The sequence below is a fragment of the Geotrypetes seraphini genome, chromosome 4 (genome assembly GCF_902459505.1).
Source record: "Geotrypetes seraphini chromosome 4, aGeoSer1.1, whole genome shotgun sequence".
NCBI lineage: Eukaryota > Metazoa > Chordata > Amphibia > Gymnophiona > Dermophiidae > Geotrypetes > Geotrypetes seraphini.
The window spans coordinates 292,855,521-292,882,020 of record NC_047087.1 but is presented as its reverse complement, the minus strand read 5'-3'; the positions used below and the strand labels follow the sequence as shown (position 1 = coordinate 292,882,020).

The following is a 26,500-nucleotide window of genomic DNA, read 5'->3' as shown; positions in this document are numbered from 1 at the left end:
GCCCGGATGCGGACGCCTCACAAGCGGACTTGCTTGAAGAAACTCAAAGTTTCGAGTCGCCTGCACAGTCGGTGATGTCACCCATATGTGAGAATAGCGGCCTGCTGTCCCTGGATAACACCTGTTAATGGTAAGTAACTGTGCTTTCCCTCCCCCCGGGCCCTTAAACCTGAACGGAAGCCATCACTAACCTGTCTCAGGAGTAGCCTAATGGTTGAAATAACAGACTGAAAACAAGGAAAATCAGTGCTTGTGATCTTAGTCAAGTCAACTTAAACCCTCCATTGTCATAGTCTAGAAATCAGTGGTTTTCAACCCTGTCCGGGGGGGGGGGGGGGGGAATTCCCAGTCAGTTGGATTTTCAGGATATCCCTATTGAATAAGCATTAAATACAAAGAAAGAAGCTATACTATTTCATTTATAAATAATTATTCTTTTATTTACTTATTGCACTATGAATGCTAAAAATGTTTATAAATTATTTTTTTTTCTTTCATTCATACAGTTATACTACTGAAGCCCTCCCAATCTACTTAGGGCTCCTTTTACTAAGCTGCGTTAGGGCATTAACGCGCATAATAGTGCGCATTAGTTCTAGCCATGTAGCGTGGGGTTAGCGCATACTAATCTGCATGCGCTAAACCCTAGTGCAGCTTAGTAAAAGGAGCCCTTAATTAAATCAACCATAAGTCGCTCAGTTTATCTGGAGTGGATGATACATGAAGCAGAATTGCAGAGCCCCTGATTTGGGGGAGGATCCCACTGTGCGCAGATTTTTCAAGCACGCTCTTATTGATTTCATCTCTGAATCGCTACAGTCTGAGCTGCCTGTCACTGCAGAATCTTAAGAACATAAGAAATGCCTCTACTGGGTCAGACCAGAGGTCCATCGCGCCCTGCAGTTCGCTCACGTGGCGGCCCATCAGGTCCAGGACCTGTACAGTAATTCTCTATCTATACCCTTCAATCCCCTTTTCCTTCAGGAAATCATCTAATCCCTTCTTGAAACCCAATAGCGTAATTTGTCCTATCACACCTTCTGGAAACGCATTCCAGGTGTCCACCACTCTTTGGGTGAAGAAGAACGAACATAAGAATTGCCATCTCTGGATCAGACCCTGGGTCCGTCAAGTCCATTGATCTGCACACGCGGAGGCCCTACCAGGTGTACCCTGGCCTAGTTTTAGTCCCCATATCACCTTATGCTTCTCAAGGGAGATGTGCATCTAATTTACCCTTACCCGTATCACTCTATGCCACTCTTAAGGAGATGTGCATCTAGTTTACCCTTAAATCCTAGAACGGTGGATTCTGCAATTACTTCTTCTGGGAGAGCATTCCAGGTGTCCACCACTTGCTGTGTGAAACAGAACTTCCTGATATTCGTCCTGGACCTGTCCCCCCTCTGCTTCAGTTTATGTCCTCTTGTCCATGTCACATCGGACATTGTAAATAACCTGCTTTCCCTGCTCTATTATGTTGAATCCTTTCAGTATTTTGAAAGTTTCGATCAGATTTCCTCGCAGTCTCCTCTTAAGGGAGAACAACCCCAGTCTCCTAAGTCGTTCCTCGTAGTCCAGGTTCTGCATACCTTTTACTAGCTTCGTTGCTCGTCTCTGCACCCTCTCTAGCAGTTTTATATCCTTGTTTAGGTATGGAGACCAATGCTGGACGCAGTATTCCAGGTGCGGTCTGACCATGGCTCTGTAGAGTGGTATTATAAGTACAAGAACGAGAGGGCATTTGAAAAAATTAAGAGGGGACGGATTCGGAACCAATGCTAGGAAGTTCTTCTTCACCCAAAGGGTGGTGGACACCTGGAATGCGCTTCCAGAGGGTATGATGGGACAAAGCCACAATCCACCTCTTTTTTTTTTTTCTTTTCTTTTTTTTTTCCCCTTCCCCAATCATCCTGATCTTGTTTGGATTTTAAAAAAACAAACAAACAAGAGGCGTCTCGTTTGGATTTTTACAGACATTGAAGAGACTCCTGAGGGTTCCTTGTACTGCGCTTGCGCCGTAGCACAGCTTTATTCCTGGCGGATGCCTTTAGCAAGAGCTTTGCTTCCCCGATAGTGGATTCCTCAGTGGCACAGGTCACCAAGCACACTTTGTCCTTGTCTGTTTGATTTGGCAGCTGCTGGTGTTCAGGTGGCAGCATCTTCTTCATGGCTCAAGCATGCCATGCTAAACTGCGCCATGATCCTGACACTGGTGTTTCGTGACTTGGAGTTTATAATCTCAGGAGTGGATTATGACTGATGCCTTGTCTGACATTTTGAAAGTCTTTGCTAAGCTTTCCACCTATTCCGTTTCAGCTCTCAGGATGCTCTGGATCCAGTGATTTTTATTTATTTATTATTTTTTTTTTTCCTAAAGCGATTTTGAGCCAGTTGCCCTTTAATTATAATAATAATAATAATAACAGTTTATATACCGCAGGACCGTGAAGTTCTATGTGGTTTACAATGAATTAGAAAGATTCTACAAATTGAATGGGACATTCATAGTTAGAGACTAGTGGTTAACAGTTTACGGAATCAGATTTGGGGGGTGAGATTGTGATGGGGTCGATTGTAAGGATTCGTTACCTAGGTACTTCAAGAACAGGTATGTTTTTAGATGTTTCCTAAATTCACCATAGTTATTTGCGTGTATAATTAATTTTTCGAGGTCTTTGCCCCATAAGGCTGCTTGATACGATAGAAGTTGTTATGGTGTCTCTTAAATTTATATCCTCTAGCCGATGGGGAGACAAACTTTAGGTATGTTCTTCTCTTATGTCTGTTGGTTGAGAAGGAGAAAAGGTCAGTTATATATTTAGGGGCTAGACCGGATAGTACCTTGAAGCAGAGACATCCTAGCTTGAACTTCGCACGTGCCTCCATTGGCAGCCAGTGCAGGAGTCGGTAGGAAGGGGTTATGTGATCGGACTTCTTCAACCCAAAGATCAACCTGACTGCCGCATTTTGTATCAGTTGTAGTCTCTGCATTTTCTTTTGGGAGATTGCCAGATGGGCAATGTTACAATAATCAAGATGGCTGAGTATTAGGGATTGTACCAGAATTCTGAATGATGAAGCGTCGAAGTATGCTCTAATGGACCTAAGTTTTTCCAGAGAGTAAAAAAACCCTTTCTGACTAGGGAGTCCACATGGTCTTTCATGGTTAGACCTTGGTCCAGTATTACCCCCAGAACCTTCATAGTAGATTGAATAGGATAGCTGAGATTGTTGATGCGTAGTAGTGTTGTGGTGACAGGTGGGTGTGGCGAGGCTATGAAGAATTTAGTTTTATCTGAATTGAGCTTCAATATGAATTCTGTGGTCCATTGTTCCATCAGGTTTAGTGCTTCTGTTGCCATGGGGGTGGTTTCAGAGGGAGAAGTATTGAACGGGATAATGATTGTAAAGTCATCCGCGTAACTGAATAATTTTATACCCCGCTGGGCCAGCTGCATGCCTAGTGATGATATATAGATGTTGAAGAGCAGTGGGGATAATGGAGACCCCTGTGGAACGCCAGATGGGTTTCTCCATATTTAAGGGACAGCTGTTGTTCGGCTAGGGTCTGGATGACCTTATGGCCAGTGTGTGCAGGATCGCAAGCCCAGGTCATTGATGATGAATAGATCCTGACCTTCCAGAGGTTCAGGGCGTTAAAATGTTTGTCCCTTCAGGCACTCCCGTCTGTACTTGGATCTGTCCGCAGGCCAGAGGTCATCATCTGGCAGACCGTGATTCGGTGGTTTTTGACGTAAGCCGTCCATGGGGAATCGTACAGCGGCTGCTACAAAGAAGTAGTTCTGACACCAGGCTGGTGTCCCCCTCCCCCCTCTTTGAACATAAGGTGGAGGTTTTACCTCTGACTGCTGGGTCTTGAAGGTTCTCGGGGATGGCTACAAACTGGAGTTTTTTTTGTCCTCTGACAAGAGTATTTTCTGATTCTCCAGTGTGCTGTCCCGAAAAGGTGGTTCAGATGCAGGCCACAGTCTGCAGATTACTTGATGATATGGTCATATAACCTGTTCCAGAGCGAGTGTCTGGCTCTGGAAGATACTCGATATAATTCAGTGTTCCAAAGAGCTCCGATTGGAGACTTTCTGGACCTCAAGGCAGTCAATGCGATGCTGAAAGTGCTTCACTTCCACATGGAGACAGTGCGCTCAGTGATGGCACCAGGGCAGTTTCTATCCTTCCTGGATCTGACTGAGGCATATCTATATTCCCATTTTTCTGGACCACCAGAAAAATCTGAGGTTCAATGTCTTGGGGCAACATTTCCAGTTTGCAGCAATACTCTTTGGGTTGGCAACGACACCCAGGCCTTCACCAAAGTGATGGTGGTGACAACCCTTCTTCACACACTGGGTGTCCTGGTTTACTCGTAGCTGGACAACTGGTTGATCAGAGCACCCCTCGGTCTGAGGAGCATCAGGCTGTTCATCACTTGGTGCAGTTACTGCAGCACCTGGATGATCAGCTTCAGGAAGAGTCACTGATGCAGGAACTGGAATACCTGGGAGTTTGATTTCACATGGGACAAAACAAAGTGTTCCTGCCTGTATCCCGTCAGACCTTTTGACAGGTTATCAGGGTCCTGGCCACTCCAATTCCAACGTCATGGCAGTAATTCCAGGTTCTGGGGACCATGGTGGCAACGATCAGTGTGATTCCTTGGGCCAGAGCTTGTCTGCGTTCACTGGAACCACCAGTGGGACCCGTGCATGCACCCCTGCCTTGGACGACTGTGGCACAGAACTGTCTTGCATGGTGGTTGAGACTCCCCCTTGCTATCCAGGGGCCTTCCACTCTGGATCTTGGATTGGGTGATTCTGTCTATGGATGCAAGTCTCAAAGGCTGAGAAGCAGTGTGTGACCATCCCTGTTCAGGGCCAGTGGGTGCCCTCAGAGTGCAAATGGTCCATCAATCACTTGGAGCTTCGGGCAATTCAGCTGGCTCTTTTCCATTTCAAGAGTTGTCTCAGTCATGGAGCCGTCTGTCTTCTCAGAGAATGCCAGGGCATTGGCTTATGTCAATCAGCAGTGGGGCACGAGGAGTCCTTCTCTGAGTGTGGAGGCTCAGCTTCTCTTCTGGTCAGTAGAGAGACATCTTATGGCGCTGACAGCAGCACACATGGCAGGAGTGGTCAACATTCAAACGGATTTTCTCAGTCATCAGACTGGATCCTGAAGAGTGGTCTCTGTCTCGGAGCATTTGATTGCATAATTGATCAGTGGGGCATCCCATTTTCGATCTCTTGGCAACTGCGGCCAACAAGAAAGCAGATCAGTTCTTCAGTTGTCGGTGCGAGACTGGCAGTGAAGGACTGGACGCGCAAGGGCAGCCTTGGCCATGGGAAGGTCTACTATGTCTTCCCTCTGTGACCCATGATAGGGCGTCTCTTGAGACAGCAGCCCACAGAGGTCCAGTGATCCTGGTCACACCTGATTTGCTGAGGCAGCCATGGTATACCAACTTGGTTTGGCTTCGGCAGGATTGGGGGTTCTAGCTACCTTGTCACTCACCTCCTCAGGCAGGGTCTGATTGCGATGCAGAATCCAGACTGCTTTGGTCTTACAACATGGCTCTTGAACATGTGGTCTTGACTAGCTGGGGCTATTCTTCAGCTTTGATTGCCATGTTGCTACACGGAAAAAGGAAATCTATAGTAGCTGCCTATGCAAAGGCTTGGAGATGTTATCAGGCCTGGTGCAGCCTGAAACAGGTGTACCTGGCTGCTCCGTCAGTCCCCCAGGTCCTGGAGTTCCTGCAGGATGGCCTGAAGAAGGGTCAAGTGGTAGCTTTGCTCTGGGTGCAGATTGCTGGTCTTTCGTATATGAGTCCTACTTCTCTGAGGGGTGCCTTGGCATCTCATCCAGACATGGCTTGTTTTCTGCAGGGTGCTCTGCAGCTTAGGTCTCAGTTGCGACTTCCCTGTCCGACTTGGAATCTTATCCTGTTTCTCCATTCTTTAGCTTGTCCACTGTATGAGTCTCTGGAGCAGGCAGCTCTTATGGAGCTATTACCTCAGCCCGTAGAGTTTCGGAGCCTCAGGTTCTTTCCTGCCAGGATCCTTTTTTGCATATTAGGGATTCCGGTGTGATGCTGCACACTGTTTCTTCCTTTCTTCCCAAAGTGGCTTTCACTTTCCCTGTGAACCAGGAAGTCTGCCTTCCTCCTTTTGCTTCCTCTGGTTCGAGGGAGCAGGACAGGGTGTTGCAGTCCTTAGACATGTGCAGGATCTTGGTGCAGGATATTGGTGCAGTATCTGGAGGTCACCGATGAGATTCATCTCTGACCACTTGTTTGTTCTGGCAGATCCTGCCCACAAGGCGTAGGCCAGCTTCTAAGGCCATTTCCGTGGCTTATATTACTGCTGGGAGGAAGCCCCCCCTCATGATGTGAGTTCATTCTACCAGAGGTGTTTAATCCTTTTGGGCAGAGTCATCGGCTGTTTCTCTGGACAAGATTTGCATGGCTGCTACCCGGTCCTCCTTGAATACGTTCACCAAATTTTCAGGACTGCTCTGTTACATCCCACTGGTACCAGAATAAAGTGAGATTGTACAAGAATGAAAGATAGGTTCTTACCTTTGCTAATCTTCTTTCTTGTAAATCCAAACTTTATTCCGGGAACCCACCCTATACTTTGCTGATTTGCTGATTGTCTGCCTTTACATGCACTGGTAAGCTGGATTTCTGGTTTCTGACCAGCCTTTATAAGAGTGCCATCAAAATGGGTTTAGCACTTAGTTGGGAGGGGGGTCCCTAGTTCAGACGCCTCCTTTTGACGGTGCAGGCTATCTCTCCTTGAAGCATTTTGTTCAGGTTCTAATGTTTTATGACCAGTTCTCTTGTTTTTCACTGTTGCATTTGTTGATATGAGCAGAATTGACTTCTCAGGGAGTGTCCCCCGTTCTCCTTTCTCTTGTTCTTATCCTCTATAGAAGTTCCTGGCTGCTTTAAGACTAACTGATGTTCACAGGGACAGTGAGGTAGGAGGGGGAGGGTTTGAGGCTTCCTACAAAGCCCTGTTGGGTAGAGGGAAATAGCCACTGGTCCCGTAATAAAGTGTGGATTTAAAAGAAAGATTAGCAAAAAGTGAATTCTGAGAGGGAGCCAAAATTTTACCTTGGAAGCTGAAGTTTATGCTACAGCAGATCCATTCCATTTATTGATGCCTTTATTTAATTTTAGCTTACTTTCATTCACTGGAAATTCATACGCAGGTTATTTTCCATGTTGCTGTATGGAAAGTAAGGTTTTTTGGCATGCACTTGCATATTAAAATCCTTGATGTATTGTGTGCTAAATTGATCATTATGTAATTTATAAGTGTTATGGGGACAGACTTAAAGGTCTCAATATATACTTAAGAAAAAAGACGGAGAGGGGAGATATAGAGATTTTTAATACCTCCATGGTATAAATACACAGAAGGCAAGTCTCCAGTTGAAAGAAAGCTCTGGACTGAGGGGGCATTAAATGAAGTTGAAAAGGGATACACTCAGGATAAACCTAAGGAAATGCTACTTCACAGAAAGAAGGATAAATTCATGTAACTATTTCCTGGTGGAGGTGGTCGAGAAGACTATTTGAATTCAAGAAATCTACAAGATATTCTGCCTTTTATTTTCTAACTCCAAAACTCTGGAATGATTTACCCCCTTTTCTACAATCCTTTCAAAAATCCCATTTTTCACAGCAAGACTTTGGGATCAAGCCTTTGAATTGAATGCCTGACTGGCATTTGTTTTATTTATGTATAGGTATAATTGTTCTTGAGTGTCTAATCTTTATCTATTAATTTTCATTCTTTTCTTTAATTGAAACTTTGTGACCTGCATAGACCTGCCTTTCAGACAGAGTGGTATATCAAGTGCAATAAAGAATAAACAAGAAAGCTTGGGTTATATACATAGGATCTTGAAGGGATAGTAAATGGTATGTCTGAAAGGCAGACTAGATAGGCCATATGGTCTTTAACTGCCTGCATTTTTTTTTTTTGTTTATCAGTGAAAAGTCATTGTGCTTTCTCTGCATTAGCACTACAAGTGCATTTTCCCAATGTTTCTACCAGTTTTTGTGACATATAATATACAGCAGTGGTCTCCAATACACAGACCCAAAATCCTCCATTGTGGCCCTCAAACAGTTTATTTATTTTAAAAATTTCTATACCGTTTACAACTAAATGGTTTACATAATTTAAATACTTAGTTTTAAAATAAACATGATAGAATAAGCATATAAACTAACCTTAAAAATCATGGCTACAAAATAATACCATAACTTTGTATAATAATGATCATGAGTAGTTCATCAGCTCTACCAGAGAAGGCATCTACAAATAATTGCATCTTAAGTAATTTTCTAAACATGCCCTTTCCCAACAATTTCGTATCTGACCCACCAGAGTTCCATATCTTAGCTCCTGCACAACAAAGTAATTTTCCCAGTCTCAACAAGCCTTGGATTCACAGTTGGCTGAAATGCTCTTCAAATCATGTAAATGTATTAATTTCAGTCTTGCCCACTTAATATAATAGCTGCAAACTTGTCTCTTAAATGTGTTACTCAGATGTCGCATTTATGGAATCAAAAACAAAAGCAATCAAAAACAGTGATTTTTTTTTTAAATATAAATAAATATATATATATATATATATATATATATATATATATATATATATATATATTCTTGAAGTGTTGTAGAATCATTAACATTAATTTTTAATGTTTAATACCCACAATATTAACATTAGTTTTAACATTAATACCCAGTCTGAACAAGTAGGTTAAGGCGGAATTCAAAATCAGTAGCATGTGTCAGCTTAATCTTTTGGTGGCCCTCAGCTTTCTCGTATTCCCACTGTGGCCCTTTAATGAAAAAGTTTGGAAACCACTGACAATGATTGGGTATATGATTCTAACAAAGTTAACCAAAGGATTTGAGTAACATCATTTTCTTTAGCAGTCATTGCCAAGCAAGAGCTTTTAACTCCCTGTTGACTGGGAAGAAGTGTGGCTACAGCAGATCTATTCCATCATTGATGTGAAAAAATACAGTACATTCCCTCTGCCACTGTTTGTAAAGACATGGTGTATATTTTGGTCCCTCAGGCAGCTTTCTTGTGTGCTCTCTTAAAAGAGGGAAGGAAAAACACACACAACTAATTGTGTATGTTTTGCCTTCAATTTGTTTTCATTTTCTGTCTTTCATTCTTTTTGGCCTTGGTATATGAGCAACAGCTTGTATATTCAGACATCACTTCTGTGAGGGAGAATGGGCTAGTGTATGCCACTAGTGTCTCTAATCTACTTGGTGATTCCAAATATTAGCATCCTGCTTGCAGCATATTTATACTGTTGTCAGTTGTTTCAAGTGTAGGGACATTTAAATATTTGTTTTCCTTTTATTTAATTCTTCAGTTTCCACACATGATTCTCGGTATAAACCATGGACTCCATCCTTATCAGATATAGCAGCTGTGTTTGTCAACATGGGAGTTGATTTCAAGTCTTTGTTCCCCCTCCAACATCTTCAGCCAGATTTTAATAAAGAGGATATCCTGTAAGTATGTTGAACGTGCTCAATTTAGTATATGATACACATGGATGTCAATTTTTTTAACTGTTAGGATTGTCAGATTTTTACTTGCCCTTCCATAAAGCTTTACTGGAGTGAAATGACCTCAACTGTCAGGCATGGCCAGATAAGAGTCAAAAATGCAAGGAGTAGAAAAGCCACAAATAACCAGGATGAGAGCAGGAGTCCAAAATAAAATCACTTTTATTTAAAAACTCTATATAAAAAAATGGTAGGCAGGGTTTCCCTGGTAAAAACAAAATAAAAACCAACATAGCTTCTATGTGGTTTTTTGGTTTGAGGATGTTTTTTTGTAAAGCATTATCAGCTAGGAAATGTATCTTGGTACAGTTGATATTTTCTGAGACTCATAAGGGGACTTTAGCACACTAAGCTAACTTTGTTAACAATGGAGCACGTGAGAGTATTGATACTTGACTTCAGTGGCTGGTCTTTCAAAACACATGGGAATCATTCTGAGATACCCTGTTACCTCGTGCATGAAATAGATGTTAAAAAAAATAGACTGTCTTTAGACACCTGGCATTAAATATAAGTTTTGTTTTTTTAGGGAGAGGAGTGGGATAGTGATTATTGTTTCTGGTGCGACAGACACTCCATTATTCAATGGATGAGTAGTCAACCTCTTCTTTCAAGAACTCTGTTCTCAGAATCCCCAAAAATTGATTTTGAGAAACCACCACCATCGATTTGGTTTACCAGGCTGTCAGCCTGTTATTCACTGTGCCACGCTGTGTGCAGAGAGCTGCAAGTGCTGAAGCTGAAACAGCTTATAGGGAGAACTTCTACCTCAACAAGCCTGGAATCAAGACTTCATGTGTCTTGACTGCCTCTCAGGTCCAACAAACCGGCTGGAGAGCTCTACCCCCCACCAGAACCCACTTATGCCAAATGGGGGGAAGGAAGGCAACTGTCCCCAATCCTGGACAAAAACCTCCACAGAGCCATGCAGCCTGGGCTCAAGCCCACTGTGGATGGACCTGGGGTGAGTCTTGCTCCCAAGGGAACAGTCCCTGAGCACACAAACTGTTAGTGCAGGCTCTCCAAGTGGGTGCACTGCAAAGCAGTCTGACTCCCTACCTCAGAGTTTGCACTTTCCCTCAGCCCGAGCTATCCCAGAAAGGGATCCTATGTAGCACTGAACCTCACAAACAGAAAAAAAGGACTAAATTGAAATGAAAAGAAATATGAGCAGAAAAGACAAGCTCATACTATCTCACTTGTAGGAAGACAACTGAGGAATTGAACAGCCCAGAGGAATGGGAGGCAGATGGATGGAAATGGAGCTCCCTATAAGAGTTCTTGAGAGAATAAATTGACTACCCATCCGTTCAGGAATGGAGTGTCTTGTCTACCAGAAAGAAGACTAACAAGGTAAGAACCTAATCTTTCCTTAGGTGTACACATCATAGGAGATAGCCTGAAAGTCACTGTTCAGTTTGATAATTGATTCCAGTGGTATGCAGTATTAGTTGAGAGCTAGTTAACAGGGTAGGGTTTGGGACATTAGACATAAGGACCGAACATTTTCTTTCCAGAGTTGATATGTGCATGCAACATAATGTTAAATGTACCTATTGATCAATAAAGAGAAGCTTAAACATTTTTAAGAAAGGAAGATAGTATCATAATTTCACTTTTATGTTCGTATACCCTGCATAAACTATAAGACTAGGGGATATGCAATGAAGTTACTAAGTAAGTTAAAACAAGTCTAAGAAAATGTTTTATTCAACACATAATTAAGTTCTGGAATTTGTTCCATTACACATGGGTAAAGCTGTTCATGTATTTGGACTTAAAAGATTTTGACAAGTTCTGGAGGAAAAGTCAAACCATAAAAATTGGATTGAGGAAATCCACTTTAGCCCTAAAATGAGCAGCAGTGTAGTCTTGTCTACCTGCTTTGTAACTTGCCAGATAACTTGGGACTTCAATTGACTACTGTTGGAGACAGAATGCAGGGATTGATGGACCTTTATTTGATCTTATATATTGGAACCCTAGATGGGGGTCACAAAAACTAAAACTGCTCCTCTTCCCTTTCTGCCTCCACTGTGATCAGTGCCCCATAGTTGCAATCAATACCGGGGCCTGTGAGTCAGTAAGTGTTCACAAGTCCTGCCCCTTCTCCTGTGTGGTCCTTTTGTTAAACTGGAAATACCTGTAGACACAGGCAGCAGAATATTGGTTTGTTGGGGGAGAGGAGGGGGGCAGGAGCTCTACCTTAGTCCTAGTGGAATCCTGCGGCATAGCCTCTCACCAGCTTCCAACTCCCCCACCCACTTCTTCCAGTGTTGTACTTTTAAATCTTCAGGCAGCTGCTGTGCAGTATCAACAAGCAGGCCTGCCCTGGAACTAGAATGAAGGATTCTGGGACAGACCTGCTCGTTGACACTGTGCGGCAGCTACCCGAAGATTTTAAATAAAAGTACAGTGCTGGGATGCAGTTGGGAAGGAGGGCACCAATAGGGCGACCTCCAGCTTTTGGGGAGGCCACAGCCCCTGTGGCCTCCCCCATTTAGATGCCTGTAGAGTAAGAGGATCTGTGAGTTCTCCGGAAAATTATGCCGACTTTTGCTGCTTTTAGTGCTTTGGAAGATTAGGGAATGCTGTAAGTAGATTAAGAGAAGTGGGTGTCTCCTATTTTGTGTCTTGTGAAGTTAAATGTTAACATGAGGTCATGTTAGATAAAAGTTTGTGAAGGACTGTAGTATGGCAGATCCTGTGTTTTTATTATAAGAACAGTACTGTTGGGTTAACTTGATAGTAGGTGGTATTAGGTAATATTCTGTTTTTGTGAGTGAGCCAGGATTGAGGAGGCTCTGGAGGGCAGTGTTAGCAGCCTTGGAGAGCTTATCAGCCACCGCTTGGATAACACTTAGAACTGGAGTCCTAGTTAGCAGGATTTTGGAGGGAGCTTCTGGACTTAGGACTGTTGCTCCGATAGCTGAGTTGGAGTGAAAGTCACGTAATTGGGATTGAAGGTTCCCAGTCAAATTAACCAATTATCAAAGTGACTATACTGTTAAGTGTAATGCTGCTTGAAATACTCCTACTAAACTGTTCTTTTTATTTATCATAACAAAATCTTTTTGTTTTTAAGAGCTGAAATACAGGGGGAGAGAGAGACAGAAGTAGTTGCTCAAAGTCAAGCTTTTTCCTGTATACCAGAAAACAATATTATCAACATAGTAAAGGTGAGATTTTTGCTTGGCTTCTGTAGAGAGAAGTGCACTGCTGCTTGGAAAGGATGCTAAAAGCTAACATTTCAAATTGTCATTGGTTATTAAGTTTTGTACTTCTATATTCAGAAATGATGCAGACATCTCTATATAGCCACCTGCTAAATATGTCCAAGATTGAGCTGCTCCTCTTTCCTCCTAAACCCTCTGCTCCTTCTCCTTTCTCCATCATAGTAAATAATACTGTCATTGTTCCAGTCCCCTCTGCTTGCAACCTTGGAGTGGCCTTCGATTCCAACCTCATTTTCTATGCACATCCAACAAGCTGCTAAGACCCGTCGCTTCTATCTCTTCAATATCACCAAAATTTGCCCCTTCCTCTCTGAGCACACTACTTGGATTCTTGTCCACGCTCTCGTAACCTCACGCTTAGATTACTGCAATCTACTTCTAACTGGTGTCCCACAGTGTCACATCTCCCCCTTGCAATCTATGCAAAACTCTGCTCGACTCATCTTCTACCAACCTCGCTACGCTCATGTCACCCCTCTCCTTAATTCATTTAATCGGCTCCCTATCTGCCATCGCATACAGTTCAAGATCTTATTGCTGACCTACAAGTGTGTTCATTCAGCTGAGCCTCAATATCTGTCTTTGCTTCTCTCTCATACACTTCCCAGAGAACTCCGTTCCTCAGATTAGCTGCTCTTAGCTTTACTCTTTTTCTCCACTGCCAATTCCAGACTTCGTTCCTTTCATCTAGCTGCCCCTATGCCTGGAATAAATTACTCAAGTTTGTCCGTTAAGCCCCTTCCCTTGTTTAAAAGCAGACTGAAAACCCACCTTTTTGATATAGCCTTCAATCCTTAACCCTACTCCTCTGCTCTTCAATCCAGCCAGCAGATAAACCATTCCCCTTAACTGTATCCATGACATCCTGTTTCTGTCTTGGCTGTTTAGATTGTAAGCTCTTTGGAGCAGGGACCGTTTTCTTCTTCTTTGTGACTCTGTGTAGTGCTGTATGTGTCTGGTAGTGCTATAAAAATAAATAGTAGTAGGGAGATCCAAGATGGCCGCGAGTGGTTGAATTTCGGAGCGTCTCCTGAGCGTTCGGTAGATTTCATAATTTACCTTGTCTGGATATTCAGCTTGCTCTGAAGATTTCCTCATGCCTAAGAGGAGAGGGAGAAGTGCCGCCGGAGCCTCGCGGCGTTCTGTAATTCCCCCTCCTCTCACTATTGAACGCCTATTGACGCGGTTTCAGAGGGAGCCGGCAACTTCGGGGAATCGCCCGCAGGACTTGGCGGTACGGGGTGACGCCGCCAGAATCCAGGGGCTAGAGGTCACGCTGAGCCCGGAAGAAAGAGATACTCCCCCCCAACCGCAGCATACTAGCTCACCGCAGGCACAAGGCACGTCCATAGAGGCAGTGCCGGTAGCCCAGGAGGCTGGTTCACCTTCGAGCGATGTATTAGAACTATCAAAAGACTTTTTAAGTCTGGAGAGAGATACTGCGGCTGGAATATCAAAGGAAAGGGAGAGACAACAAGACTCGATTACTACAAGTATGGCAGGTGAGACTTCCTTCTTTTTGGTTGAAAAACCCACTGAAATTACAATGGAGTCTCTCTGGGACTTAGTAGTCAAACTGGGAAATTCATTGACTCCACAACTTAAAGCACTAGAAATGAAAGTTGATAAGCAGGAACAAGAATTGACTCAAATGCAATCAGAATTGACTATAGTCAAAGCTACCTCAGATAAAAATAAAAATGAGATAGTAGGGGTCAAACAAGTACAAGAAACTATGATTAGAGATAGTACAAATATCAGGATGAAACTGGAAATGATTGAAAATGGCCAACGAGCCAATAATTTGCGGTTCCTAAACTTTCTCAGGATATCTTCTATGTCTCCTAGGGAAATGTTAAAAAAAATACTTCTTGGAGATTTTTTCAGTTTCAGAAGAATTAATTCCACCATTTACACAAGTATTTTACCTGCCTGATAGAAAATTGGATCAGCAATTGATCAACGAGGGACAACAGGAATCAAAATTGGACATTACTACATTATTGGAAAGTTCAATGAAAGAATTAGTTAAACCTGCGACATTACTGGTAACAGTTGTATTGATGCCAGACAAGAACTGGATTATGAAAATGTTCTTTAAAAATAGAACTAAAGAGTTTCTGGGTCAGAAAGTACAAATTTTCTCTGATGTTACCAAAGAGACTCAAAAACGAAGAAAGCAGTTTTTGTTATTAAAATCTGGTGTAATTTCAGTGGGAGGGAAATTTTTCCTTAGATTTCCTTGCAAATGTATTGTTCATTATGGTTCTGATAAATATGTTTTCTTTGATCCGACACACCTAACCAAATTTGTGGCATTGAAACGTCTTGAGAAAGGTGAAAAAATAGAAGTAACAACAGAAATACATGATTAGCTCCCCGCGATTTCATCCATTTAGATTTTCTTAAGTATAAGATTAATCTTATGATCTTTTTGTTTTAATCCACCCTATTGAAGTCTAGGATCCAATTATTATGGACTAGAGATTGTCTCTATAAGGAGAAGATGTTATGATATTTAATATCTTCTATATCGTATTGTAATTTGTTTTCTTTTTCTTTATGTATATTTAAAACAATCTTACTGTACAAGATGTTTATGCTTGGGAATAATGTATAAAATTATAAATAAATAATAAAAAAAAAAAAAATAAATAGTAGTAGGGACACCACCATGGAGCAAATTGTCCATACCAGTCTCTCAAGCCCCACAATCATCCCCATTTTTAATCTTTCTCTTTCAAATCCTCATCTGTAATGTTTCCATTAATATTTTAATGGCTAGAAGAAACTGTCCTCCTCCAGGTCCAGGGGTCAATGTAATAAAGCACAGAATGCTTAGCAGGGGCTTTGCATTCAGTTTTCTGCACAGTTATGGCGGTCCAGACACAATAATGCATAAAGAATGGCATAAGCATTTTTCAATAATGGGCTTTAAAGAAGCCCATAATTGGAAAAAAATAAAAATTGGGTAATAGGCGCGATTCTACAAAAATAGGTGCCTATCGCATGGCACCTAACTCCAAAGTAGGCATGTTTAAGGGTGAAGATCTTAGATGCCACTAGGTATGATTCTCTAAAGTATTTAGGTGTCTTATGTAGACCTTTAAAACCCTGGCCTATATTAGGCGCAATTCTGTAATAGGCGCTTAAATGTGATTGACAAGAGAAGGGCAGCTGTAATATAGGCACCCATCTTTATAGATGCCATTTACAGAATTTCCTCCTAGGTGTTTAAACTGGGATGCAAAGAAGTACACAATAGATCCAAAGACTTAATGCTTTAGGTTTTCCAACACTGGAGATTTAGGGCCTAATTCTAAAAACGTTCCTACCGCTGTCTAATGGACCATCAACGAACAGGTCAGAGAGCTCGAAAGATTCATCGAGGAGGCCTGCAAGATGGTAGAAACACAGGATCACCCTCTCCTCAGAAGGGAACAAACAGATGGAGGACAGGACCCGCTAGGAGCCATCGGGACCCACCAGGAGCCGAGGGAGAGGAACCTTGCGGAGGAACCAATCAGGAGAAAGAAGGATTGGAGGACCCAATCATCGACACAGACCTGAGACCCAGGAGGAAGCTGAGGAGAGGAAAATCTGCTATCGTGGTGGGAGACTCAATCCTGAGAGAGGTGGACAGTCACATAGCGGGAGGCAGAACGGATCGCCTGGTGACATGTCTCCCAGGGGCGAGGACAAAGGACATCTCCGACAGAATCGAGAGAATCATGGAGGGAGCTGAGACAGAGGAAACAGCAGTGATAATCCACGTCGGAACCAATGACGTCAGCAGAAGGAATTTCAACATGACTACACTGACCGAGCAGTTCAAGATCCTGGGGAGAAAGCTGAAGCTGAGGACAGGAAAGATAGCCTTTTCAGAGATCCTGCCAGTACCAAGGGCAGATGTGAGGAGGCGGACCGAGCTGCAAGCAACAAATGGATGGCTGAGGCGATGGTGTGATGAGGAGGGTTTCCTCTTTGTACGGAACTGGTCAACCTTCCTGGGGAAAAACAAGCTCTACAGGAGAGGCGGACTGCATTTGAGCATGGCTGGGACGAGGATGCTGGCACGTAACATCCAGACCTGCATAGACATGACTTTAAACTGATAAGGGGAAAGCCGAGAGTCGATCTGACCTTGACACATCGGACCACAGTATCAAGCAAGGATACTGAAACAGGAAATGGAGATAGTGGACTAGAGACAAAATGGACACTTTATGGTCATAAACCCAAAGATGCAGTACAGGGACCAGAGAGGCATTTAGAGCTAAAGAGCAAGACAAGGAGGACACAGCCGGAACCAGAGGGCTATCAAAGAACAAAGAAACGGGCAGAGGACGGGATAGACACACCACAGGAGGCAGCCCGTGAGGAGACCAGCAGGAGCATCAAATCAAGAGTAAATCCAAAAGGAAAGGTAACTAACCAGGACTTAAATTGCAGCCAACAACGGAATGAGGCCGGATTGGCCCATCCGTCCCAAAGCTCCGCCTACTTGTGGGGCCTAAGGCGCCTGGGCCAATCAGAATAGGCCCGGGAGCCTTAGGTCCCTCCTGGGGGCGGGGCCTGAAGCACATGGTTTGGGCTCCCTCCTGGCCTGAACAACTAGCCGGGGGGGGGGGGGTCGCCAGGGCCAGGAGGGCTTGGGCTCCCTCCTGGCCCGATATTGTCAGGGAGTTGGGGAGTCGGCGGGGCAAGAGGGATTGGGCTCCTTTTTGCCCCGATCGTGTCGGGGAGTCGGCGGGGCAAGAGGGCTTGACGTCAGAGAAAGGGCGGGATCGCCAAGAGGAAGCAGCAGGACACCGGTAGGAGCTTCTACATGATGGGGGGGGGGGGGTCGGGAGGCTGTGGGGGTGCGAGCAGTCCTTCGGGGTGGGGGTGCGGGTGTGTGCGAGCGGTCCTTCGGGGTGGGGGTGAATCGGACGTCGGGGGGGAACTATGTAAAAAAAATTTTGTACAACGCGCTCACGCGTATAACGCGCAAGGTTATGCACGGTTTGTAAAAATCATGTATAACGCACGCGTTATATGCGTGAAAATACGGTAGTTCTACTGGCAACATAGCTGCGAGCACTTGAGATCCTAAATCTTAGTTTAATTCAATTTAATTTCAAGTATATGGACTTTTGGGATCTAGCATCAGCCTATTTCATTGAAGATTAATAGTGTGTTTCACACTCAGATTATAATTGATCTCTTACATATGTATTTACTTCCACATTACTTATTTGTCTCTCTTCCCTATTTTCCTTTTATGTATTTTTTTTTTTTTGTAATAAATTGTAGTTCTTCCCTTTCTCCTAATGTTTTCATGTCATAAGTATGTTTGTTTTGTTGTTTAATGTTTAATTATTTAATATGTTTTTTCTCATATCTATTTTAAATTACTATGTACAACGCTTCGTACCTCGTGAGAAGCGTTTAATCAAAACTTAAATAAGCTATGAAACTATGGATCCCAGCGTGTTGGCAAGATTTCTTCTGTCTGAGCGAAGTACTTGAGGAGCCTTTTTGCTTGACTGTCCACTACTGTTTTTTCAGCGTGTGTCACCTGAAGCTTTCTGAACTTTTGTTTGTTTGACTTGCTGGTGTGGTTGAGACACAGGTTTTTCTCAATAGAATTAGTTCCTTTGAGGTTTGTTTTTTACTGCATCTCACCTCACCAGATAAAGGAGCCTATGATTGAACTCTTTTGAAACCTGTTGTGACTGGATGGACTGGCAGAGACTTTATAGCCCTGCTTTCTTTTGTTAGCAGTGACTTTGCAGCCCTACTTCCATTTCTGAGGCTCATTTATTTATCATTGGATGTGTTCAGCTTCTAGGTGGGCACTCTGTTTAAACTTTTACTTGCCAAGTGTTTGCCAAAAAATTATTACAAACAACAATACACAAAGTTATGAAGATCTCTATTAACTTGAGTGTTATAATACACTTACTTATCTCTTACATGTATAATCCTTTATAGTAATTACTTACTAAATCTTCACCCTATGTATACACTTGAATATACTATATTCACCCTATACGAGTATCTGCCTCATCTTGCGCATTTATGCTATAATACATTCCGCCTACATATCTCACAAAATGACTAGTATCGTGTAGTTACACACATATTGGTAATCTCGTCTCGTGTAGTTTAACATATCCTCTGCTTCTTGATATATCTATTGTGTTCACCCTGTTGTGTTCCTGTACTTAACATATCTATTCTGTTTACCCTATTGTGTTTCTAATGGGGAATGGCTAGCTTCTCTCTATAATACTAATCCCCCTGTCTGTTATATCATTAGTTAAAGTAGTCAATAAAAAGGATGGTCTTAATCAAGTTTAATAATTTGTTATCCCGCCTTTTCAGATTACAAAGCGGCTAATAATAAAAACCAACAAAAAACAGGGAAATACAGACATATTAAAAATTAATTATATCAATAAAGACAAGTACCAAAGACGCACAAGGCAGACATACATGAGAGGAAAGAGGGAAGGAACTACAATAATCCCTTTCTTGAACTTTCTAGTGTCATTTTCTAATTTTAATTCCTTCAAAAGGAAGTTCTGCCAATTTGGTGTCATCACTGAACATTCATGTCCTGATTCCTTTGTATTTGATGTCTCTGAAAGAGGATACACTTCCCGCTCCCCATTCGCAGTTTCGACCCTCGCGGTTTCACATATTTGTAACTTTATTTTTTTTTTTTTTTTTTGGGGGGGGGGTTAGCATGTTCCCGCCTCTCTCCAGCCTTCCTCCTGGCCTTACCTGGTGGTCTAGCGCAGTGTTTTTCAATCTTTTTACACCCTTGGACCGGCAGAAATAAAATAATTATTTTGTGGACCGGACTACTAGGACTAAAATTTAAAAACCCCGTTTCTGCCCCGAGCTCGGTCACCTCAATAACTATAGAAAAATAGACAAATATAGTGCAAAATATAGATAAGCAGATATAAATTCTCAAAACTGACACGTTTTGATCACTAAATTGAAAATAAAATCATTTTTCCTACTTTTGCTGTCTGGTGATTTCATGAGTCTCTGGTTGCGTTTCCTTCTGTCTGTGTATCCTTTCTTTCTTTCTTTCTGCACTCAGGCCCAAGAATTGTCCCTTTCTATTCCCTCCCTTGTTCCTTCCTATGTTCTTAGTGCCCCTGGTGCCTCCTTCCCATGTCTTTGGTACCCCAGTGCCTCCTTCCCATGTCCCTCTCACTGCCTTCCAGACTTTGTCACACCCCCACCCCCAAAGCCATCCTGCTTGCCTGTCTACCTCCCTGGCCAAAGCCAGCCTGCTTGCCTGCCTACCTCTTTCCTTCCCTGCCGCGCAAAAAAAAGCCTCCCTCCTTCCTTTCCCCGGTCCGCTGCTATCTTACCGCCCTGCTGCTGCTACTGCTAAAGCCAACACGAAGTCTTCTTTACGACGTCAATTCTGACGTCGGAGAGGACGTTCTGGGCCAGCCAGGCAGCGATTGGCTGGCCCAGAACGTCCTCTCCGACGTCAAAATTGACGTCTGAAAGAAGACTTCCTGTTGGCTTTAGCAGCAGCAGCAGGGCGGTACGATAGCAGCGGACCAGGTGAAAGGAAGGAGGGAGGCTTTTTTTTTTTTTTTTGCATTACAGGTAGGGACAGGAGATGATTGCCTGTCCGGTTGTCCCCGAGCACAGCTTCGGGACGCTGTCCCTGAAAACGGGACATTTCAGCGTCCCCGAAGCTGTGTGTGGGGACAATGGGACAGGAGATCTGAAAACAGGACCTATGGCCACCTTAATCTTTCCGGCCCTGCGCAGACCGGCAGAAATTTCCAATGTACCGGCACCGGTCCACGGACCGGCGGTTGAAGAACAGTGGTCTAGTGGGCTTTCGGGGCAGGAGCGATCTTCTACACTCCTGCCCCGTGTAGATCGCCAATAAGAAATAGCTGCCGTGAACTCCTGTCGTAGTCTCAAAGTTATTCGCGTTTTTTCTCAATTCGCGGTCTGGCTCTGCCCCTATCCCCTGCGAATATCGAGGGAGAAGTGTATTTCTAGCAGGTGTTTGGCTTGAGTGCAGGGCATGTGCTGGTGTATGTTTATGTAATCTGGCTGCTAGATACTGCGGTTCTGAGAGGTGAATGATTTTGTCAGCAATACAATCTTGAATTTCACTCCCTGCTTTCAATCAGGAGCCAGTGTAACTCTTTGAGTAGGGGACTGGCACTCATCTGCCTTGATTTTCCCAGCAGAAATCTTGCTGCTGCTGGGTTTTGTAATATTTATATCTTTCAGATCATGTACTTTGGAATGCCCAACAGGATTGCATTGCAGTAGTCAAATATTGAAAGTACCAGGGATATTACTCTGGAAATTGCTTGATGGGTAAGGTAGGGTTTAAGTCCTCTAACCCAGTAGAGTTTGCCATAAACAGTTTTTGCAGTGCTTTGGATTTGTATTGTCATGTCTAGGTTTCTCACCCCCTCCGTGGATGATTTTATGGTATTTCCATTCAGAGTTTGTTTGTATCTTAGGTTATTTCCTCCCCACTTGTAGTTCTGTTTTTCCCTTGTTAGATACTAGTCCATTTGTTTAGAACCATCTGAAGATTTTCTCTAGACATGTTTGTATCCTCTGTTTAATCTTTGCATCCTGTTTCTTCAGTGGAGTAATCAGTTGGATGTCTGCATAGATCTAGCCTTCCCATTCCAACTTTCTGATGAATTTCCACAATGGTTGGAGGAAGATGTTGAACAGCATGGTTGACATAGCAGATCCCTGTGGTAACCTTTCATTTGATTCCTTCTGGTTGCTTGTATTCCCCTGCTATTCTACCATCGTTGGTCTTTTGGACCGAAAGGTCTCTATCCAAGCCAAGACTTTTCCTTTGAAGCCCACTTCTATGCATCTTGATTTTAGCAGTGTGTGCTGGACTAGGTCAAAGGCTGCTGAGAGGTCCAGGAACCCACATGGTGTTTGAGGACCGAGTTTTAAACTGCTACAAGTACAGTTTCTGTACTTTTATTATCCTATGTGTTCTCGCAGAAAACAGTTACTTATAGCAGGTGCTCTTTGAGGAGAGCAGAATAGAGAAATCCTCATAATCCCTCCCACATACCCAAGGAGCTGCATGCTGATAAGCTTGGAATGACCTGAGGTAGTCCTGTATAACAGTTACAGATTCAAGCAGGCATATATGCACTATTAAATTCTGTATTCACTGCTGGAAGAAAGTTCCCAGGCAGGTGATACCACCCCTCTGAGGACTTCTATCCTGTTGTCCTCAGAGAATACCTGCTTACAGGTAAGTTAACTGTGAGTTACAGTAGTATGGGGGAGATACTTTGGGCATAACACTTCCTGTTGGACTGTCTCCCATTTATGAAGGTCTATTAAAATTTTTTTTTAATTTATATAACCATCTGATGATTAATGTTTGTTTTAAGTTATAGGCGTGGGAGTAAAATATATATATATATTTATTTATTTTACTCCCACATTTATAACTTAAAACAAACAATCATCAGATGGTTATATAATTTTTTAAAAATATTTGAATAGACCTTCATAAATGGGAGACAGTTCAACAGGAAATGTTATGCCCAAAGTATATATAATAAAACCCTAAGCGCGCATGTGCACTTAGGGTTTTGTGATCGCTGCCACTGTGCTGTGTCCCTCCGTGCCGAATTCCATTTTGGAACACAGACAGGGAACATGCCGGCGACTCTCCCCTCCCTTCGCCCTCATTCACCAACCGCTGCCAATGGCCCTGCTCCTCTTCAAAGCGGAGGCCGATCTGCACCTCGGTAGCACGTTCCCTCTGACATACGCAATCGCGTCAGAGGGAACGTGCTACTGAGGTGCAGAGCAACCTGCGAGGTTCGCTACAGCCGGCCACAATCCTCAGGCTGCTTTAAAGAAGAGGGCAGACGCAAACAACAAAGAAGCCGCATGCTGGACAGGGAGAGAAGGTAAGGAGTGCTGTTGGACAGAGGGAGCAGGGAAGAGGGACAGGGGGAGCAGGTAAGGAGTGCTGCTGGACAGGGGGAGCAGGGAAGAGGGACAGGGGGAGCAGGTAAGGAGTGCTGCTGGACAGGGGGAGCAGGGAAGAGGTGCTGCTGGACAGGGGAGACGTAAAATGAAGGGAGAAGGGCTACTGCTGGACAGGGGGAGCAGGCAAGGTGTGATGGTGGACAGCCAAAGAAAGACGGACAGAAAGTGGCCTAAGAGAGAGAGAGAAAGAAAGACACACACACACATCTCTTCTAGCACCCGTTAATGTTGTTTTGTTTGACAGACACGTGGACAACAATTGTATAAACTGGGTCCTTACTTTTATGTGCATGCAAATACAGTGGAACCTTGGTTTACGAGCATAATTCGTTCCAGAAGCATGCTCGTAAACAAATTGCTCGTATATCAAAGCAAGTTTCCCCATAGGAAGTAAGGGAAACTGCTTTGATTGGTTCCACCTCTTCCCACCCCCCCCCCTCGAGGCTACCGGCGCTGCTCCATTTCCCCCCCCCCCCTTGAGGAATCCGACGCTGTTCCAAACCCCTCCCCGCTATCCGGCTTCCCCCTCCTGCGAACCGGCATCCTCCCCCACTCACGTTGCCCCCCCTCCACCGCAATCCTACTCCCCCCCCCCCCCCCCCGAGCACATCAATGACACTTCCTTTACCCAACTTGGCACCAGTGCCCGAAGATCCTCCCTCTTCTGGGCTGGGCTGGCTTTGAGCATTTGCGCATGCTCAAAGCCTTCTTGTCTCGCTCTCTCCGAGATTGAGAGCGAGACCAGAAGGCTTTGAGCATGCGCAAATGCTCAAAGCCAGTCCAGCCCAGATCAGAAGAGGGAGGATCTCTGATGCACCGCCCAGCCCACGCCGCGCCAGAAGAGGGAGGATCTTCGGGCACCGGCACTGGTGCCAAGACGGGGTAAAGTTAGTGTCATTAACGTGCTCGTGGGGGGAAAGTAGGATCGCGGTGGAGGGGGGCAACGTGAGCGGGGGGGATGCCGGATCACCAGGGGGGGGGGGGGGGCGCGCTCGTACAGCGAGGCAAGCTCGGTTTACGAGGCACCAAGTTTGCAAATGTTTTGCTCGTCTTGCAAAACACTCACAAACCGGTGCACTCGTAAACCGAGGTACCACTGTATCTGTATTCTGCACATGTGCTATTCTCTAAATCAGGGGTGCCCACACTTTATGGGTTTGTGAGCTAGTTTTATAATGACTAAGTCAAAATGATCTACCAATAATAAAATTTTTAAAAAACACAAAGCACACTGAAAGGCAGAGAAAATTTTAATTATTCATATTCCGGGTTTTTTCAAAGAGGTCATGGCAGATGACTCTATGCAATGTCACCTCAGTAACAAAATACAAAAATAGATAAATACACCCCCTCCCTTTTTACTAAACCACAATAGTAGGTTTTAGCACAGGGAGTTACGCTGAATGCCTCGTGCTGCTCTCAATGCTCATAGGCTCCCTGCGCTAAAAAACGCTATTGCAGTTTAGTAAAAGGGAGCCATAGTGCAAAATACAGACAGCAGATATAAATTCTCAAAACCAACACATTTTGATCACTAAATTGAAAATAAAATCATTTTTCCTACCTTTGCTGTTTGGTGATTTCATGAGTTTCTGGTTGCACTTTCTTCTTCTGACTGTGCATCCAATCTTTCTTCCTTTCTTTCAGCCTCCTGTATGTTTCCTCTCCTCCAGACCTCATTCTCTCCCCCAACTTTTTCTTTCTGTCTCCCTGTTCCCCCTTCTTTCTGTCTCCCTGTCTGCCCCCTTTCTTTCTTTCTCCGTGCCCTCCCCCAAGCCACTCGGTTTGCTGCCACCGCCATCGGGGAACAGCCCCCAAGCCACCGCCGTCCCAAGCTTTCCCTTGCTGACCAGCATTCCGCTCCCTGACGTCAATTCTGACGTAGGAGAGGAAGTTCCGGGCCAACAAGGCATTTCTCTTCATTCCATCCAGCCTGAGCCCCATCTCTCCTTGATCCAGCATTTCCCTTTTGTGTCTGTCAGAATTACCATTCCCCCTATTTTCCAGCATCACCCTTCTTTGTGTGCATCTCACCTATATCCCTATCTCACCACTTTTTCAGAATCTTCATTTGTCTCTGTCCTTGTCTTTACCCCATGTTCACCATTTGCCCTTTCAATGTCTTTATCTCCCCCCCCCCACACACTTTTTCAGCATTACTTCTATGTCTCTATTTCACCTCCTCTTCATGTTCCCTCTGTATCTCTATCCTTATTCAGTAGGTCCTGCTTACTCTTTCTCTTCTTTGTGTCACTATCTCCATTTTCAGCTTTCCCCCCTTTTCCTTTGTTAATGCACCCTGTAGCCAGAATCTTTCCACCCTCCCTCCACTCCGGCCCAGCATGAAATATTTCCTTTTGTTTCCCTCCCCTCTCTCTTTCTCTCTCTCTCTTCTGCTCCCTCACCCACGAGTCCTGCATCTGGCCCTCTCCCTTCTACCTGCACCTGGCAAAACCCCCCTGCTCCGCGGCTCTCTTAAGCAACTCGTCAGCAGCGGTGATCAAGACAAGCTGCTGACATCGAGGCCTTCCCTCTACGAGTCCCGTCTTTGTGGAACAAGGAAGTTGAAACAAGCGGGATTCGCAGAGGGTAGGCCCCGACGTCAGAAGCTTGTGTCGATCGCTGCTGCTGAGTTGCTGAAGAGAGCCGCGGAGCAGGGGGTGTGGCCGGAAGCAGGTAGAAGGGAGAGAGCTGCTGGAAGAGGTAGAAGTTCCGGAGTATGACACCGACCCGGGCCAGGATGATTTCTTTTTCAGGCTGTTGCTGCTGCCGCCGCCACGCCAACACGCCCCCCCCTCCCCCCCCAAAATGACAAAAACAGCCTAATGCCCGACGTCGGCGTCTTTGACGTCGGGGAGAGGAAGGCTGATAGGCCCGGTAGATCGGCACGGCAACACGAGTCTATCACAGAGACCGGGATGGGCTCTGCGATCGACTCACGTTGCCTTCCTGAGCTACCGGTCGATCGCGATCGACGCGTTGGGCACCCCTGCTCTAAATACTTGTGTAAATGACATAATGGTGTATTTGCAAGTAGGGGTGTACATAAGGTGAGATGCATGGGCGGGATATAGGCATGCCTTCCATTTATGCAGGTAACTTACATGTATCCCTACCACATCTAGGTACCTGTATTTGCACCTACTCTATGGCTGATGTCTGTGTAGGCGCCTATGTGTTACTAAACCTGGGTGCTCAGATTCTATTTTTGCACATATATGTACATAAGATTTGTTTATTGCATCAAATCTGTGGTGCAGTGTTTTTTTTATGTTAAACTTCAAAATACAGTTCTAACTCAAGGCCTAATATTGACCCACTAGTGGGGATGGATCTGGGCATATTTCACTATAGCTCTATTAATGTTGCCACTGCACCACTTCTCATCTTCTAGTTTCTCCCTCTTTTTCATGCTGTTGTGCTGCCTTTCCCTCATCATCCCTAGTCACCTTTTTGACATACTAGTCAATACCACCACTGATTCTCCAGCTTGCGTGAACTAATGATACTGTGGTTTTCAACCTGTGCAGGATGATGACCTCTTCTACACTTGAAAATGCACTTAAGGTCCTGGGGATTTCCACTTATTTTGTTTTTCTG

The 26,500-nt window shown here is 44.2% G+C and overlaps 1 protein-coding gene across 5 annotated transcripts in view; it reads left to right on the top strand.

Annotated features, from left to right (window-relative positions):
• Nucleotides 1-26,500, top strand: part of SLF2 (SMC5-SMC6 complex localization factor 2) — a 196,864-nt gene that overhangs the window by 117,305 nt on the left and 53,059 nt on the right. For all 5 annotated transcript variants that reach the window (XM_033941811.1, XM_033941813.1, XM_033941809.1 and 2 more), the window contains 2 exons: nucleotides 9,437-9,578; nucleotides 12,721-12,814. In XM_033941811.1, coding sequence (XP_033797702.1) covers nucleotides 9,437-9,578; nucleotides 12,721-12,814 — 236 coding nt within the window. The remainder of the gene's footprint in view (nucleotides 1-9,436; nucleotides 9,579-12,720; nucleotides 12,815-26,500) is intronic.